At 38.0% G+C, this 18197-nt stretch overlaps 1 protein-coding gene across 1 annotated transcript in view; it reads left to right on the top strand.

Annotated features, from left to right (window-relative positions):
• The window catches only part of LOC124790163 (tumor suppressor candidate 3), a 48553-nt gene that overhangs the window by 8861 nt on the left and 21495 nt on the right, over window positions 1–18197 (top strand). Inside the window, exons 5-6 of the mRNA XM_047257759.1 lie at window positions 14223–14363; window positions 14583–14733. Of these exons, the coding sequence (XP_047113715.1) occupies window positions 14223–14363; window positions 14583–14733 (292 nt within the window). The remainder of the gene's footprint in view (window positions 1–14222; window positions 14364–14582; window positions 14734–18197) is intronic.

Here is an 18197-nt window from a genome sequence, read left to right as displayed (position 1 = left end):
GATCTGTGTTACATTTAACGGCGCTGAAAGAAAAATAGGCAATAAATCTGCAGTGTGTCAAAAGTTAGGGTATTTATGTGCTGTAGTGCTCTTACACCACAGCCGCGTCTGATCATGTCCCTTCTCCTTTCTCTTCTCTGTTTTGAAAGCCAAGGAATATTAACACAAATTATAAGAACAGATTGGTATCGCAAAAGAAACCATAACTGCAATGTCACCAAGCAACAAAACTTCAAATCTCACAAAGACACAAAAACTGTGTTCGGAGATGTTACAGTCAATAGTGTTGCACATTCAACATAACCGTTATAATATAAAAATAACAATTTATCACATTATGCTGGAACTTTTTCTGTAAATGGGCAGCCCCCAATAAAAGCTGCGTATAATATCCATGATCCTGTAAAGGTGCAACTGTCAATCCATACAAATTGAATAAAAACATTGGTGTAGGTTCATCTCATCATAAATTTTGAATGTCCATGTACAATCTTCAAATTTCAGCATCAGTCTCAGTAAAAATACAAGCCATTCTAATTTGACAAAAGCAGCACAATGCAACCAAATATTTACAGACTTCTTACAAACAGATGTGGCATACGACAAAGCAAGTTGTTATACTGCATCGGAAGAGGGGAGCTTACCTGTTTTTCACATGTCTGCTTCATTCTTTCATAAGTTTTCCTTATATGTGATGTCGCCTCCTGATTGTGATGCAGTCCTATACTGTAAGAACTTGAAGCAGAAGTTCTTTCAAGAGAGCAATCTATACTGTGCGAACTGAAATATGCTGACTGTGTCACACTATTGGGCAGTCAATAAAAAGGATAAACTTTTCATATTTATACAGGAAAATAATAGGACAGATGAAATTGCAGCAGAATAGAAGTTAATATCATACTTCTGTAGAAACAAATTGAAAAAAGCTGCAGCATCTATAAATGCAAGAAATGGTCCCACAGTCATAGACAATTTGTTTTTCACCCCAGCAGTATGCAATGATTTAGCTGTAAAATCAATAAAATATATCACTCAGTTAGCTGCACATTGTAGAACAAAAGTACTATACCTTAGGATCATAAACAATCTCTCAGTAACAGTGTTTAGGGAGAAATTATAGGGGGAATGGTGTGGAGAAATTTGTAAAGCAGACAGTGTAGATGGAAAATTTAACTCTTTCTTAAACACATACAATTTGAAATATTTATAAACAAGAAACAAATCAAAATAGTGGCCCAAATGAATTTGAGACCCCTAGAAAATAGCTCCAACAGCGACACTTTCAAATCTGCTGACCAGCAAATCCAACAGTTACTTCCTCACAGTGCCAGCAAACTTTTATATATCATAGTGAGCCAAAATTTACCTCAGGAGGAGATCAAGCAGTTACGACACACATAAAATATGAGTAACTTGAGTAAAACACTTCAATCCCTAATACATAACTTGAATGAAGTCCTTGTCCACTAGAATGACATTTCATATTTATTACTTTCACTGGGTAGAAGAATACCAGTTATACTTGACTAGCACTGAAGGACAGTCACCTATTAATTTAACTTTGAACTTTGATACTCGCTTATGGCTAATAATGCTAGCTGTGCTGGATTTGAGATATGTTGATGCTGTTACCTTCATTGACGATCACAGACTGAACGAGTGGTGCTGTGCTCTGACGTAGGTAGTCTTCCAGCAGCAGCGTATGGACCTTGTGAGAGCCTGTCAGAACTATCATTTGTGGCTGCATCTGCCAGCAACTGTCTGCAGCTTGTGGTGCCATTGTGAGGTACCAACTATGGATGGCTGTTATCCCTGAAACAACCATTTTTCAGTTCTGTCGGCCCCCCCCCCCCCCCCCCCCCCCACACACACACACACACACACACACACACACACACACACACACACACACACACACACACACGTTTACCTTAGCTGTTAAAACCACTCAAAATAACCAGTTTCTTAAATAGCCATTTTCTAGTTTTTTATTCCCTTTATTTCCTGTAATAAATGTACAAAATGAACAAAGACTGAAAGACTTCGACTGTCTTAGTTTCAAGATTTAAAGATCCAAAATATTAAGTTATATCTAAAAACAAAGGTGATGTGACTTACCAAACGAAAGTGCTGGCACGTCGATAGACACACAAACATACACACAAAATTCAAGCTTTCGCAACAAACTGTTGCCTCATCAGGAAAGAGGGAAGGAGAGGGAAAGACGAAAGGAAGTGGGTTTTAAGGGAGAGGGTAAGGAGTCATTCCAATCCCGGGAGCGGGGGGAAAAAAGGACGGGTATACACTCGCGCACACACACATATCCATCCACACATATACAGGCACAAGCAGACATGTGTGGATGGATATGTGTGTGTGTGCGAGTGTATACCCGTCCTTTTTTCCCCCTAAGGTAAGTCTTTCCGCTCCCAGGATTGGAATGACTCCTTACCCTCTCCCTTAAAACCCACTTCCTTTCGTCTTTCCCTCTCCTTCCCTCTTTCCTGATGAGGCAACAGTTTGTTGCGAAAGCTTGAATTTTGTGTGTATGTTTGTGTTTGTTTGTGTGTCTATCGACGTGCCAGCGCTTTCGTTTGGTAAGTCACGTCATCTTTGTTTTTAGATATATTTTTCCCATGTGGAATGTTTCCCTCTATTAATTCATAAAATATTAAGTTGTATAGGCAAATAAATTAAAACTTAGTCTGTCCACTGTTCACTGCTTTTCTCGAAAAATGATGAGCAGATGAAAAATACAAAAAAAAAAATCACCAATATTTTCCGGCTGGTTCTAGTTTTTTGAAACTCTGTTCAGAAATCATATTATAATTGGGGTCATAGCACTGTGAGGGCATTACGAATAGTCAGTGCTAAAAGGTGAGAACTGAGGTTGAAAAATTCTATTTCTCCTGTTAATTTGTCTGTTTTTAAGGACTACAAGCAGATAGTGTCATATTATGTAGACATAAGCAGTAAAACAGCTAGTTTCTGTTTCTGTTGTAGACTATGAATGACTTGTTAAATTTTTAATTTATTACTATTACCGTAGCATCCTCGCGCTTTTGTTATTACGTGGGAATGGCAGACAAATTTTCAATCTTTTACAGCAGATGAAGCATTGAACTTCATTGCTGCGTAACTTTGTAAAAATATTTCCAGACTAGGTTTTGCTGCCATTGTTCATACACTAGAAGTCCAATGAGGACAGTAAGAAACTGCCGTATAGACCAGGTGGGGGCAAGTCTTGCACACTGCGCATACACGCACACCTTAAACCATGACACACAGCAACAGAGACACTGTCTTAACAGTGCTGCACCAATACCTACATCATGTGTTTGGCATTGTTATAAAAATAGCCCCTATCGATTTTTCCATTTCCTATAAGAATGCAGTATTTCAAACCAGTGCAAATTTTACAAATAAAAATTACTCGTCTTCTAAGAAATGTTTATTTAAAAATGAAAAATTTTAGTACAGCTGCCATGGCTAATTGATATTTTGTTATTTTACTTGGTTATTAGTAAAAAATAAAAAAACATCTGTTATAACAAAGAGTAAACAATACCAAAAAATACCAATTATTCAGAATTAAAATATTGGTATCAGTTTTAAACGGTCATTTTTGAACACCACACAAACTTTGCACCCTCTAATAAGCAAATGAATCGAGATGCATTATATTTAGTTGTGCAGAAACTACATGTACCACCAAGAGACATTAGTCTTAAAAATACAGATCTTAAAGAAGTTAAAAATATCATCAGAACACTAAAAAGCGGTAAATGTGCTGGCGATGATGGAGCTCATAGTACACTATTAAAATCTTATAACGACTTGATTGGATTACCTTAAGCTGTCTTTGTAATCCTTTAACTGTGAACACATTTCATGACCGACTTAAATAATTGTAATAACTCCAGATTGTCAAACATTTTAGACCTATTTCACTGTAACCAGTCTCTTCAAAAGTCTTTCAGAAAGTGGTCTATTGATTCATTTAACTTGGTAGGTGTTATCTTATTAGTTTGAGCACTGTATTCTCCACAGGGAAAAAACCATACAGGTCTGCACAAATAAAGTGTTGGTAAAGCTAAATAAGAAACAAATCTCCTTTTGATATATTTTGTAGCCGTGTTCATTTTATATATTTTATAGTATAATTAGTTATTCAAAAGCGATGGATAGGCATATACTACATCGGTAGAAAATGTACACAATACAAAGAAGAGGTATTTGTGGAGTAAAGAGCATCCAGTCATCTCTAACATAATTATAACTTATATTCAGTAGTGGAAGCAAGAACTATTGGCCAATGTTTCCAGTCCCATACAAATGGCTGCTGTATATACAAATGTCAGCCTTGCCACAGTAGAGCGCCTCAGAAAGAAATGTGAAAATAAACGTATGGTTTACTCGAATTGCCAAGAAAGAGTGCGAAGCATTTTGGGAGGAAACCCATTATTATAGACAGCTATAAAAATTGGAAATTCAGCAAATGATAGAGAACTTTTGTATCATTTAAAAAAAAGGTAATGCCGACATAAAGCAAAAAAAAAAAAAATTGTTTTCCTTGGCAGAAAGTTGTTTTGCGCAAGACTTGGTATGAAATGGGATTTCTTTGGAGGAGATGTGTAAGTAAAAGAAAGATTCTGCTAGAAAGAACTGATGAAATTGACTGGCTTTTTATAAGTAAGGACATTAAGAGAGTAAAGTGGAAAGTCCTTTTATACTGACAAAATTGGGTGGAAAACAACATTATTTTTAGAAAATGTTATCTGGGTCCTTGCACTGTTGCTGACAATGTTAGTGGAAGCAACATGATTGTTGCGGTGAATATTAGATATAATGCTGGGTTCATTTAGGGGTCTACATCAATAGTATTCTCTTCTAAATATTCCCTGTTACATATTACACACTTATGTCAGCTTTTTCTTTCCGGAACTTGAAACACTTCTGTAACTCTTATCTTTGGGACAGCTTTTAATCCCCTCAGTGATGCATTTTTAATCTTATGTATGCTTGTAATAAATTGTGCTTTAAGGTTTCCTTTATTTTTGGGAATAAAAACAGTAATCACATGGAGCAAATATGGTGGTTTGGGCATTATTACAGTATTATTTTTGGGTAAAAATTCACAAACAAGCAACAAAATGCTGTATATCGTGGCGCAAAAACTGTGGGTTCCTCCACCACACACACAAGCTTTTTTCAGATTACTTCATGCAGACAATGTTTAGCTTGTAAACGGTACTCCTTATTGTTCGTGTCACCTTGTGACAAGAACTCGTTTACACTATATTGTTAAAATCAAAGAACACCGTGAGCATAACCACATACCTTCACAGTTGACCACACTCATCGAGCATTTTTTGGTTCTGTCAATCTGGCTTCTGTTGGGATGATCCAGCTTTAATTTCAACATCATAGCCATCAACTCAAGTTTTATTATCTATTGTGCCTCATTTCAATTGGTCGGTATTGCTGTTGACTTAATCTAGTGACTCCTGAGCAACTTGCAATTGCCACTGTATTTGTTCATTATTAAACAATTTCAGAAGTTTTTTACCCAAAACATCCAAAACAATTTCATGGCATAAGCTACTTGATATGTCAGCATCATCACTGACTCTTTAGATAGTGATTTGATGATGTTTCATAATCATTTCTCTCACTTTTTCCGTTATTCTATCAGTTGATGTGCTTGGAGTCCAGGGTACTCTTCATCTTCAATGTCCTCACTGCTTTCTTTGAAACACTTATACCACTTGTGAACTCTTATTTTACTCATAGAAGACTCACAGAAAGCAGTATTTAACATTTCTAAAACTTTGGTACACTTTATTCTGTTCTTATAACAAAATTTAGTACAAATTCTCTGACACATTTTTATACAAAATAAATAATTGCTGATACAACCAAAACACTTGCAACCTGTTTGACAGCCGAGAACAGATTAAATATTCAACATGCCTAACATTGTGCAGGTACTTTTAAGGCATTTTAAAATTTTGTACATTGCTGGAGAAGCAACTGTACTATGAAATTTTCTTGAAGAAATAATAAACAGTCAATTGGTCGGCTGCAAGAAGGAAGGGTTTAAATAAACCTTCCATTTTGCAAGCATCTTCACTGGCACAGTGACAAAAAATTGGTGCAAATTGATGTAATAGAATATTCAGATTCCTTGTTACTTTTTAGACACTTCTCATGGTTATATTTGACAAAGGCCTTGTTGGCCGAAAGGTAACTTTCTGACAATCTTTTTGTTGTGCCTTTCTGCGACTCAGCATCTCTACTTTATGATGAGTAGCAACTATCCTTTTCATTATATTGTTACAATCCATTGTGCATTTTCCATTGTTTGAAATCAAAAATGCAAATGTTCATTTGTTCAAAATGAATCTCTGAAAGTTCTTCACCAATTGTTCTAAAATTTTGACACAATGTTGCATTAGAATATGTGCGTTTTTATACATCTACTGGAGTACCATCTATTGAATGTAAATATAAATATATAATAGGGAAACGTTGGTAGCAAAGATCTTGAAAAGCTCATGACCAATTTACTTCAAAATTTTACATGCTACTCTAATAAACATTCAGGTGAACATAGGCTACATATTTTTTTTAAATATATATGATATATAAAGGGAAAACATTGTTAGAAAAACCTTGAGTAGTTCTTGACAGATTTACACAAATTTTTACATGATATTCTAATATATAATCAGACAGATATAGGGAAAAAAAAACTAAATTCCGTCCCAACAATCTGTGAAAGCCCAACAGTATCAACCTGCCACCATGTCATCCTCAGCCCACAGGTGTCAATGGATGCAGATATGGAGGGACATGTAGTTAGCACACTGCTTTCCTGGCCATAGGTCAGTTTTGGAGAATGGAGCCACTACATCCCAATCGAGTAGCTCCTCAGTTTATCTCATATGGGCTGAGTGCACCCCACTTGCCAACCAGCTGCAAGAAAAAAAAAATGCTGTGGTGTGAAGAAGTGCAGGTTTTTTTTCTGTAGTCAGTTTTAACTGTGATCACAACTCATTTAAACCATAGACAAATCGTTTCTCCTTTATGTATTTCTTTTACTTATACATAATTTAAAGACAAAACTTTTGGACACAACAATATGCTGTTTTGTTTTTTTCCTTGCAGTTGGTATTAACAGAATACTGAAAAGTGCTGTTTATTGCATATTGGCATTGGATTAGAATACTACCACGGCATCTGAAATGTCCAAAAGTTTATAATCCCAAATGTTTGGAGAATGAACTATACTGTCATTTGAGCTGCTGTCATCACAGAACTAGCAGTAGGAGAGGTCTCTCTCAAACCCCATATATCAGTGATCCCAACCCATTTGCCAATTCACTCTAATTGACATCAGTTCTCAATCAAAGTTTTGTTTCCAGTAACAGTAAAAAGGGATCAAGTTCAGAGAGAGGGAGAATAGGAGATTGACGGAGAATGAGGGCAGGGGAAATAGACATTGAGAGGGGAAAGAAGGAGAGAGTGGGAGGAGTGGTAATGGGGGGGGGGGGGGGGAGGATGGAGGATTAGGATGTCATATATCCAGTTCCCATACATATTTGGCAATTGCAAAGCATTGCCAGTTTGCTAGTAGACACATATCAAAGTAAAAGTGACACATTATCCTAGCTTTCAGAACTAGAAAGTCTGTCCCATGGGAGGAGAGGGGGATAAGTAGAGGAAGATTAAAAGGGAAGTGCAGGTCACAGAGACCTCAGGATGAGTGTGACCTACCTGCAGTGTGGGGTCTGAGTGAGCTGTTTACCATAATTCCGAAAGCTAGGATAGCTTGTCATATTTCCTTTTATGTGTGTCTGTTGGTAGTACCACACTTTTGTCTCCTGAAGGTAGTACTTGCCAGCAATTCTGTCTCCTAATTTAAATGATGCATATCTCTGATTTCTAACAAGCAGGAATGTTCTTTTAGCACCAGAAGTAGACAGCTATGGGCATACACACTAAATGAAACACAGATCCCTTGGAGTGCAATTGGGATATGAAATTAAAATGGAGTCACTGTGTAGACAAATGAAGCAAGTGTTATTTGTCCATAGAAGTATCTCTCTTATGTGTTGTCCTACAGGCAGGAGTTAGCTTATTTTATATATTTTCAGTCCCTGTTTTATGAAATTATCTTGTGAGGTACTGCACCCAAAGTAACATTAGTCAGCCCTGGTCACATTTTCAGTTAACTTTTCGGCACTCTAGGTGTGATATCATTTAGTTCCTGGCCAGTATTAGCATTATGTAATGAATTGTTTACTGAATGCAGCTGGATGGGTCGAATAAAATCACAATTTAAAACATATGTTACTTTATTCCAGTGAGATTCACGTCCAAACTCCAGCACTGCCCCAACAGGAAAGACCCCGAGCAATATATGTCTGGATCCCTCACCACTTGTGCTACTTCCACCATAGTACTGTCAGACAAAGTAGTCTCTTCAAAACTAGAACAATATCCACAACTTTCACACATTCTGACCTTCTAAGAGTATTCTTGAATGTGAAATTTTGCTGTTCTTAAGAAAATATCGTTACTTTGTTTTACTTACACAGAAAAATTCATCAAGATGTTGATGTGGGGATACAACATCGAAGAGTACAGATTTCTGGTAAAAACAATCGATATGTAGGAAAAATGTCTTTTGAGTTATTTTCAAAGAGTCTCTAGGCTGTCGTCTGCCACATACAACAATGTTATTGTAATGTTATAATTACCCCCCAGAGATTTTGGTCAGATCACAAACAAAGGCTGAAGTCTGTTAATGGTTACTCTGAAGGACATGAAATTAAAAAATATATATTTACTTACAGTTTACTTAAAACAACCATCGTTGTATACATGTGTTCCGAGTGAACATTCCACTAACAAATAGATGAATAGTAAATAATACATAAGACATAAAGTAACAAGTAAATAGAACTAAAATATGTACAAAATATGCAATAATCTTAATCTATATTCCATATATATGGGAGATAGTTAAAGTTACTTTCTATACTATGTTAAATTACCATATGCCAAAAAAGCAAATCTGCCTTTTAAAATGTGTAAGATTTTTAAAAAAATACAATGGATGGGTTTAAAATGAAGTTACTCATGTGCTGTTGACAATTTCTCAAAATGATGAATAAGTGACATGTTTGTGTCAATTTTATAAATAGTTTTTTTCTTTGTCCCTATAAAACATACATATTTGAACTTTACACCAATAAATCACATTTATGCCCTTTTGTGTACTCTGCTTTCACTTTCACTATTCACAGCATGAACTTGCAACACTCACTGATTCTTCAGGTTTCATCAGTCTTGATTCTTCCAATAAGTGTGTCAGTATGTCCATCCCAGTGTCCACTTCACTGATGTTCCAAGTATCTGCCTCTGCATCCATGAACAAAATGTGACTGCATATCAAAAAATTAACACAGTATCAGTTTCAGTCTGTGGCCAGTTCATCCATCCTTCATACACACTTATTTAGACCCCCAAATGTGAAACAAGTTAAGATATTCAAGTAAAACTCAATCACTGAAGTTGTGCTGTGATACTTCATCATGGAAAATGAAAGCTTACCGAATGCACAAATGAGACCTTTGGTTTTGGATTCAATTCTTGAAGTAACATGACGAATGCATAATAATTTCAGCTGTGATATTTTAGCTCTCACTTCATCTTCCTCCACAATCCTCATTTCTTGTATGACTTTATCTCGTTTATATTTTCCAGCTCAAGTATTTTGTTTGACTGTTGGCGAACCAAACGGTATGCATTTGGGTCCAGAATTGCTATTGCTTCGAAAGGCCCATATATAATTCAAAAAAACTGTCTCCTTGTTGTGCTCACTTGCCTTCGTGTTCTCACCAACACACGATCCCCAAATCTTATTTTTGATACCTTCACCTGTCTATCATGTCTTTGCTTTCTTTGTTTTGCTCTTTTATTGATATTCTCCCCTACAAATGTTTACAACTCCTCTCTCATCATCTCTTTATGTGACGGGAAATCAACATGTTCTGTGATCAGCTTTGGTGGTTTTGAGTCAAACTCTATCTCCAATGGTGAAAACCTCTTTGGGCTATGCCTCACACAGTTTATTACAGTTTCAAAATCTTTTAGGTGTTGCACCCAAGACTATGTTTATTGCTACAGTATGTGCTGCAGAGCCTTCCCAATTCTCTCCTGTATCACTCTGCCAAATTGCTTGAGGTAAGATATCCCTAGATTTATATATGTTTTATCCCCGCAGTGTCTATATAAGTTAAATCCAATCATTACTAGTGAATTGGGATCCACTTTAAACAGATTTTGGTACACAAATCAAAGGAAAATAATGTTGTGTGAACTTGGAGATCAGACTCTTCCTGGTTGCTCATTTAATTGCATACCACTTGCTATATCTACTAAATACGTCCACTATTACAAAAATTTGTTTATATCCATGTCATCCAGTTACCAATGACCCAAAAAGGTCAATTGCTATTGCTACCAGATCTGTGACCTTCTCTGGTATTATATATTGAACATATCAATGACTGTGCTGCTCTGACAGGTGTCACAGCTTTCAAGTTGTTTCCATACTGATCTAACCATATTATCAAACACAGCACTTCCCCTTAGTGTTTCAGTGCATTTTTGAGGTCCATAGTGTCCATAGCTCAAGTGCACATGTTGAATTAAATCACTGACATAGTCCTCTGGAAAACCAAACTTCCACTCATCACCGATTTTGTTTGCACTTGTGAACGAATTTCCCTTATGTATTTTGTAATAATTATCGAAATTTTCCTCTCCTATAGTTCCCAGGGCTATTTTGTAATGCTAAGCGGCCCTGGTCACTGCAAAAATCACGTTGATGTTTTCAGTTAACTTTTTAGCTCACTAGGGGATGATATCGCTTAGTTCCTTACCACTGTCAGCATTAGGTAATGATTTGTTTACTTAAAGTAGCTAGATGGGCCAAATAAAATAAGTTAAACACATATATTACTTTATCAACAATGTAGGTAAAGACAGATTGGTACTTACTGTAAAGAAGACACATTAAGTTGCAGACAGGCGCAAATAAAAGACACTTACATAAAGCTTTCAGCCACAGCCTTCATCAGCAAAAGAGAAACACACACTGTTCATATGCACAAGCAAGCACATCTCATTCACACATGACCGCCACTCCAGAAGCTTGGGCTGGAATGCAACTATCACATGGAACGCAAGCAGCAATCTGGAGGGGACGGGGAAGGGGAAAGGGAAGGGATAGTAGTGTACGGGTGGTGGATGAGACAAATGCTGTATGGCAGAGTGAGGATGCCAACAGGTGCAACATCAAGAGGGCAGGGAGGTGGGGATTATAGGCAATCAAAGGCCTATTGAATGATATGATTCATTCCCTGAAATGAGGGAAGATCATTCCACCCCTCGTAAAGTGGTGTTCTGTTGCCCACCCAGCCTCCAAGCATCTCAGTCCATCCCTTTGCAACTTCCAAGTCCAACCCCTTGCCACAAGGATCAAACCCTGAGGAAGTCCAAGGTGCAAGACATGCCCAGTCCAACCACCCAGCACTTCTGTTCCATTTCTGTCACAGGTTTATCCTACCCCATCAGGGGCCATGCCACTTGTGAAAGCAGCTAAGTCCTTTATCATCTCTGCTGCAATCATTGCACATCTTTTTGTACTGGTATGACAACCTAACAGCTTTCCACCAGGATGAACAGCCACTGCCAAACTGTGGCCAAGAGCAAAGTAGAACACCCTGTGGCACAACAGGCAGCTGAACATAACATCTTTGATTTCAAAGGCTGCATCACTATGCAAGCCATTTGAATCCTCTCCCCCAACCACCATATTTTTTGAACTGCACAGATGAGAGGTATCCTTACAATGCATTCTCTGCTCCTCTAATTATCCCAGCCCCAACCTATGGTAACATACTGTCACTACACCCTCCACCCATCAGTTTCCACCCTCTCTGTCCTACCATCTCCTCCCCATTCTCATCTCCCATGCTCTTTGTGTGCCACCCTCTGGCAAAGCACCGGCCCATTCCCCACTCCTCTCCTTTTTCACTCCTTTTTCCACCGTCTCCCTGCCCTACAACATCATGATACTGCATCTGTTGGCAGTCTAGTCCCTGCACATTCTGCCACACAGTGTTCATCTCACCCCCTGCATGTACACTACTAACCCTGCCCTTCCCCTTCCCCGCTGCCTCCAGCCTGCTGCTTGAGTCCCACATTCTAATTGCATTCCAGCCCGAGCTGTTGGAGTTGGCGGTCATGTGTGTATGAGATATGCTTGCTTGTGTGTATTAATGATATGTGTTTCCCTTTTGCTGATAAGACTGCGATCAAATGATCAAATGCTTTATGTAAGTGTCTTTTAATTGTGCCCTTCTGCAACTTAACATGTCTACCTTATGGTAAGTAGCAATCTTATCTTTTCCTACTTTGTTGGTATTCCTACCAGGAGTTTTCATTGTTTGATATATTACTTTATTCCAGTTAGACTTCACATCCACAGATCAGCACTGCCCCAACAGCAAAGACTCTGAGCAATGTGTGTCTTAGCCCTTCAACACTCGCATTGCTTCCACCACTTTGCCATCAGTCAAAGTAGTCTCTCCAAAATAACTATAATTTCCCCAACTTTTGCACATTCTGGCATTCTAAGATTAGTGTTTAATGTGAAATTTTGCTTTTGGTACGGAAATATTGTTGCTTTGTTTTACTTAAATGCAAAAATTCTTCAAGACATATTATGCAGGGATACAATATCTAAGAGTGGAGATTTATGGTGAAAACAATTTATATATATGTGTGAATAATATTTTTTATTTATTTCCAAAGAGTCTTAGAATGTTGTCTGCCACATAAATCAATGTTATTGTAATGCCACACATGTAGAGAACCGTATATCTTGCAAAAGCCTTTCTAAGGATCCCAGAATTCTGGCAGTCACTCCCCAAGACATTTACTCCTTAATGATTTTTGTTGCTCACAGTGAAAATCAGTTTCAGTTTACATGTGAGTTTTCACAATCACAACACAAGACACAAAAATCGTTTACATGTAGACTTGGCCTCCTTGTCAAGGGTTCAGAACAGAGATTTCTACTCCAATGGCAAGATTCTCAACAAGCTCCCAAATAATATATCCCAAGGAATTGGGAATCCCTACTCTTTCAATGAATCACCTGAGTATCTCGATACAGGAATTGAAAAGTTCCGTTTGCTACATGACAAGTAGCAGTGTTTGTTGTAAAGCTGCATGGCAAGTAGTATTGTACTGCGCATAGGACATCATTATTTACAGATGTAGATAAATATATTCTTTGATAAATACCATTATAATCAAGTAAATATTAAGCTTCCAATAGCAGATGGCAGATGAAAAACAGCTATCCAAGCAACTGATGGTGCAAAGCTCCCTCCCCCCTCCCCTCTGCCCCCCGCCCAAATAAAATAAATAAATAAATAAAAAATAAAATAAAAAATCTTTCTTTCTAAGTAACTTGATTAAATGGGGCTGTCATAGACGCAGGTACAGTTTCAGGTTTCTTTTAAATGTTACAGGAGTACTTAGTATCTGCTCTTCATTTTCCAGTGTCGTAAACTTGTTGTGTTGCAAGTCATTGGCCAGAATGCTCTGTTGTGTGCAATCTTGGATCTGATTTTCTATGTTGATTGTGTCAGGCCTTGCTTCCCATCATACCACATATCAATTTTTTTTTCTTTATTTTTTTTTTCTTAGGTAAGATAAAATTGGTTTTTTATTATGAATGCCCCCAACTCTGCCCTGTAAGCTTACAAGTTTTGTTGCCAACAATCATCCTTTAGCATGTGATTTGTCTAGAACATCTATTACAGATTTGATGACTATAAACATATAAATTCAACTTGATAGCTACTTTTTCTGTGTTCTCTTGTGTGATTAGTTTGAGTGGTTGTGAACATAATAATGCTCAGATAGTGCTTTCAAAACAAGTGTAACTGTTCCTTGTTTTATTTTTGGTAAGTATGTTACTGCATTTCTGTGAAACTGTATAGACATTACACAGTACATGTTTGAAAAGGTAAATCACTTTTAAGTGAACTACTTTTGCTTTTATTCTTGCATTAATGTAAGTATCATTTTTATTAATTGCTTTGTTTTGATGAATTTTGTTTTTCCTTTTCCAGATTCGGGTGTTTAGGCCACCAAATTACTCTGGTACCGTTGCACTGGTATTACTGTCTGCTCTAGTTGCAGGATTTATCTATTTGCGACGTAACAACCTAGACTTCCTTTACAATAAAAACTGTTGGGCAGTTATTGCTGTGGTAAGGGACATACGAAAACAATTAACATTGATAGACTTACAAAATTTTTTTCAGTTAGATATCTGTATGACTAATTTTAAATGTTTATTCTAGTCATCTGAAATACAGTGTCTTTAGCAGTTATGGATTGTTTCACAGTTGTATCTTAAGTAATTCTAGTTGTTATTTTTGTTTTGTTGTGTGTAATAATACCATTGTTTATTAATATTTTTGTTCTAGTCATTTTGTTTCGCAATGGTTTCCGGTCAAATGTGGAACCATATACGGGGCCCTCCATTTGTTCATAAAACGTCATCTGGAGGTGTGGCATATATTCATGGCTCTTCCCAGGGACAGTTTGTGCTTGAGACCTACATCGTTATGCTTTTGAGTATCCTTTATAATAAGTATAGTTCTTATTGTGTTGTGTTACATTTTTGTTTTTGCCAAATACCTAATAATGGTAAAGTTAGTGAAGTAACTGGTAAAACAAATGTGTGGTTCCAACACCAAACATTCCCTCAGAGCTCCTGTAGGACCTTCACAGCTACTGTAATGGTCTCAGGGCACACAGTCCCCACTTTACTTTGCCCTTACAGGCAATCTCCTACTTGATGTCATTGCCCATCTCCCAAGATGTGGACGAGCGGATGGACTAGTGGGAGATGATATGAAAATCATAGCATATGCTGGTTTTGGGAACGAGCAGAAATTGGAAGAACAACTAAATACCTAGCAGAGAGGAACTGAAGAAGCTGGCTTGGAAATCAGCTTAACAGAAAACAAGGTAATGAAAATCAGCAGGAAAAATGAAAAAAAATGAAGGACGCTAGTTATAATTTTTAAAAAAAGTAGATGCTTCCCAATATATAGGAAGTGAGTTAACCAAGAAAGGAAACATCAAGGATCAAGTCTCGGAGAGGATAAAAATTGTTCACAATTTTATTATTATGTATTGGATGTAATTAGAAATGGGAACATACATGCCAAGCAAAGATCATGATATTTAAGTCATATTATCTGTCAATTTTGAACTGTGGATCAGATGTTGGATCTGGACAAAGAAAGATGTAAACAGAATACAATTGATAGAGATGCACTTTCTACAAAGAATGCTGGATAAGGTTGAGAAAGGACAGAATAAGGAACGAAACAGTAAGAGAAACCTTTCAGATCCATCCCCGAAAAGGAACTATGGAGAGAAAGAGGCTTTAATGGTTTGGCTCCATTAAAAGAATAGGACAAGAAGAACTCTAGAATTAACAGAATCTGGAAGGAGACCAGACGGGAGACCGCAAACAGGATGGAGAAACCAGGTGAAAGAGGACGACGGTTCAATCCCGTATCTGGCCATCCTGATTTAGGTTTTCCGTGATTTCCCTAAATCACTCCAGGCAAATGCCGGGATGGCTCCTTTGAAAGGGCATGGCCGACTTCCTTTCCCTTCTTTGCCTAATCCAATGAGACCAATGACCTCGCTGTCTGGTTTCCTTCCCCAAACAATCCAACCCAGGTGAAAGATGGTGCGAACTGAAGAGGACTGCAATGAGAATAAATGCTGAATGATACAGTGTGGTAGAAATGAGAAGCTTGGAAGAGGCTCTGTGAGTGATCTGCATAAGCAGAAACATTTCGGAAAGAAGAAGAAGGCTCACCAGCTTGTACACCGTGGGTGAAGACTATTTTTGATATACTAATGTTTACTTAAGGTGAACAATATCAATATTTACCTGCTGTGCTGCTGAACTAGTATTTCACATTATACCCATTGTCACTGGTATGATTAAAGGTATTCATACAGATACCATGCATTACCCGTGCATGTTTTATCACGTTCTGTTGTGAATGTATTCAGTTTGTGGTCAGACACAAACATTGCCATGTTCCAGTAAGAAACTCTTCAACTAAAAAAAAAAATATTGAACACATTACTAAGTGCAAAACATGTAGGAAAACCAACCTGAGATGTAATATCAGTGTTAACCTAGTGTACATTCTATGCTGTGAATGCTTGTATGCTGTCATTACGTCATTAGAAACACATTTGATTCCAGTTGCAAAGTCTTCACACGTAACAGCTTCCACATACCAGAGGCAGTATGCAAGCAGACCTTGCAAGCAATTGAGTAACACTACACACAGCTGTGTATGATGTGTACATGTAAGCAAGTGTCACGCAAAACAATCTTTGAAAAGGCACAAACAACAGTGACATCTTACGAACCAGAAGTGTATACAGAGCTATGTAAGTATACCTGCTGATCTCTGTACTATAGCCATCTCATTTGCAGGAGGTAACTAAAGGATTTAAGCAACACTCCTCACCAATAGTTAACAGTCTTCTTTGGGTTAACAGATATCCTGAGTTAACACTGACATTAAGTCTCATGTTCATTTCTTCATGTTGTGCACTTCAGTATTTTTCAATTTGAGAGTTTTCTTACTAGGTCATGCCTGAGTCTGAACACACTACAAACATATTTTTGATGGAACATGGTAAAGCACACATCAGTAATGCATTCTAGGCAGTTATCACAACACTAAAGATCGACATTTTTAATTCTGACACCAGTTTGATAATACTGTACAGGGCTATTACAAATTATTGAAGCGATTTCATAAATTCACTGTAGCTCCATTCATTGATATATGGTCACGACACACTACAGATACGTAGAAAAACTCATAAAGTTTTGTTCGGCTGAAGCCGCACTTCAGGTTTCTGCCGCCAGAGCGCTCGAGAGCGCAGTGAGACAAAATGGCGACAGGAGCCGAGAAAGCGTATGTCGTGCTTGAAATGCACTCACATCAGTCAGTCATAATAGTGCAACGACACTTCAGGGCGAAGTTCAACGAAGATCCACCAACTGCTAACTCCATTCGGCGATGGTATGCGCAGTTTAAAGCTTCTGGATGCCTCTGTAAGGGGAAATCAACGGGTCGGCCTGCAGTGAGAGAAGAAACGGTTGAACACGTGCGGGCAAGTTTCACGCGTAGCCCGTGGAAGTCGACGAAGCAGGGAGCTAAACGTACCACAGCCGACGGTTTGGAAAATCTTACGGAAAAGGCTAAAGCAGAAGCCTTACCGTTTACAATTGCTACAAGCCCTGACACCCGATGACAAAGTCAAACACTTTGAATTTTCGGCGCGGTTGCAACAGCTCATGGAAGAGGATGCGTTCAGTGCAAAACTTGTTTTCAGTGATGAAGCAACATTTTTTCTTAATGGTGAAGTGAACAGACACAATGTGCGAATCTGGGTGGTAGAGAATCCTCACGCATTCGTGCAGCAAATTCGCAATTCACCAAAAGTTAACGTGTTTTGTGCAATCTCGCGGTTTAAAGTTTACGGCCCCTTTTTCTTCTGCGAAAAAAACATTACAGGACACGTGTATCTGGTCATGCTGGAAAATTGGCTCATGCCACAACTGGAGACCGACAGCGCCGACTTCATCTTTCAACAGGATGGTGCTCCACCGCACTTCCATCATGATGTTCGGCATTTCTTAAACAGGAGGTTGGAAAACCGATGGATCGGTCGTGGTGGAGATCATGATCAGTAATTCATGTCATGGCCTCCACGCTCTACTGACTTAACCCCATGCAATTTCTTTCTGTGGGGTTATGTGAAAGATTCAGTGTTTAAACCTCCTCTACCAAGAAACGTGCCAGAACTGCAAGCTCGCATCAACGATGCTTTCGAACTCATTGATGGGGACATGCTGTGCCGAGTGTGGGAGGAACTTGATTATCGGCTTGATGTCTGCCGAATCACTAAAGGGGCACATATCGAACATTTGTGAATGCCTAAAAAAACTTTTTGAGTTTTTGTATGTGTGTGCAAAGCATTGTGAA

Source organism: Schistocerca piceifrons, chromosome 3 (assembly GCF_021461385.2).
Source record: "Schistocerca piceifrons isolate TAMUIC-IGC-003096 chromosome 3, iqSchPice1.1, whole genome shotgun sequence".
NCBI lineage: Eukaryota > Metazoa > Arthropoda > Insecta > Orthoptera > Acrididae > Schistocerca > Schistocerca piceifrons.
Note: the sequence above shows the minus strand (reverse complement) of the source record. Positions and strands in the feature narration are given on the sequence as shown.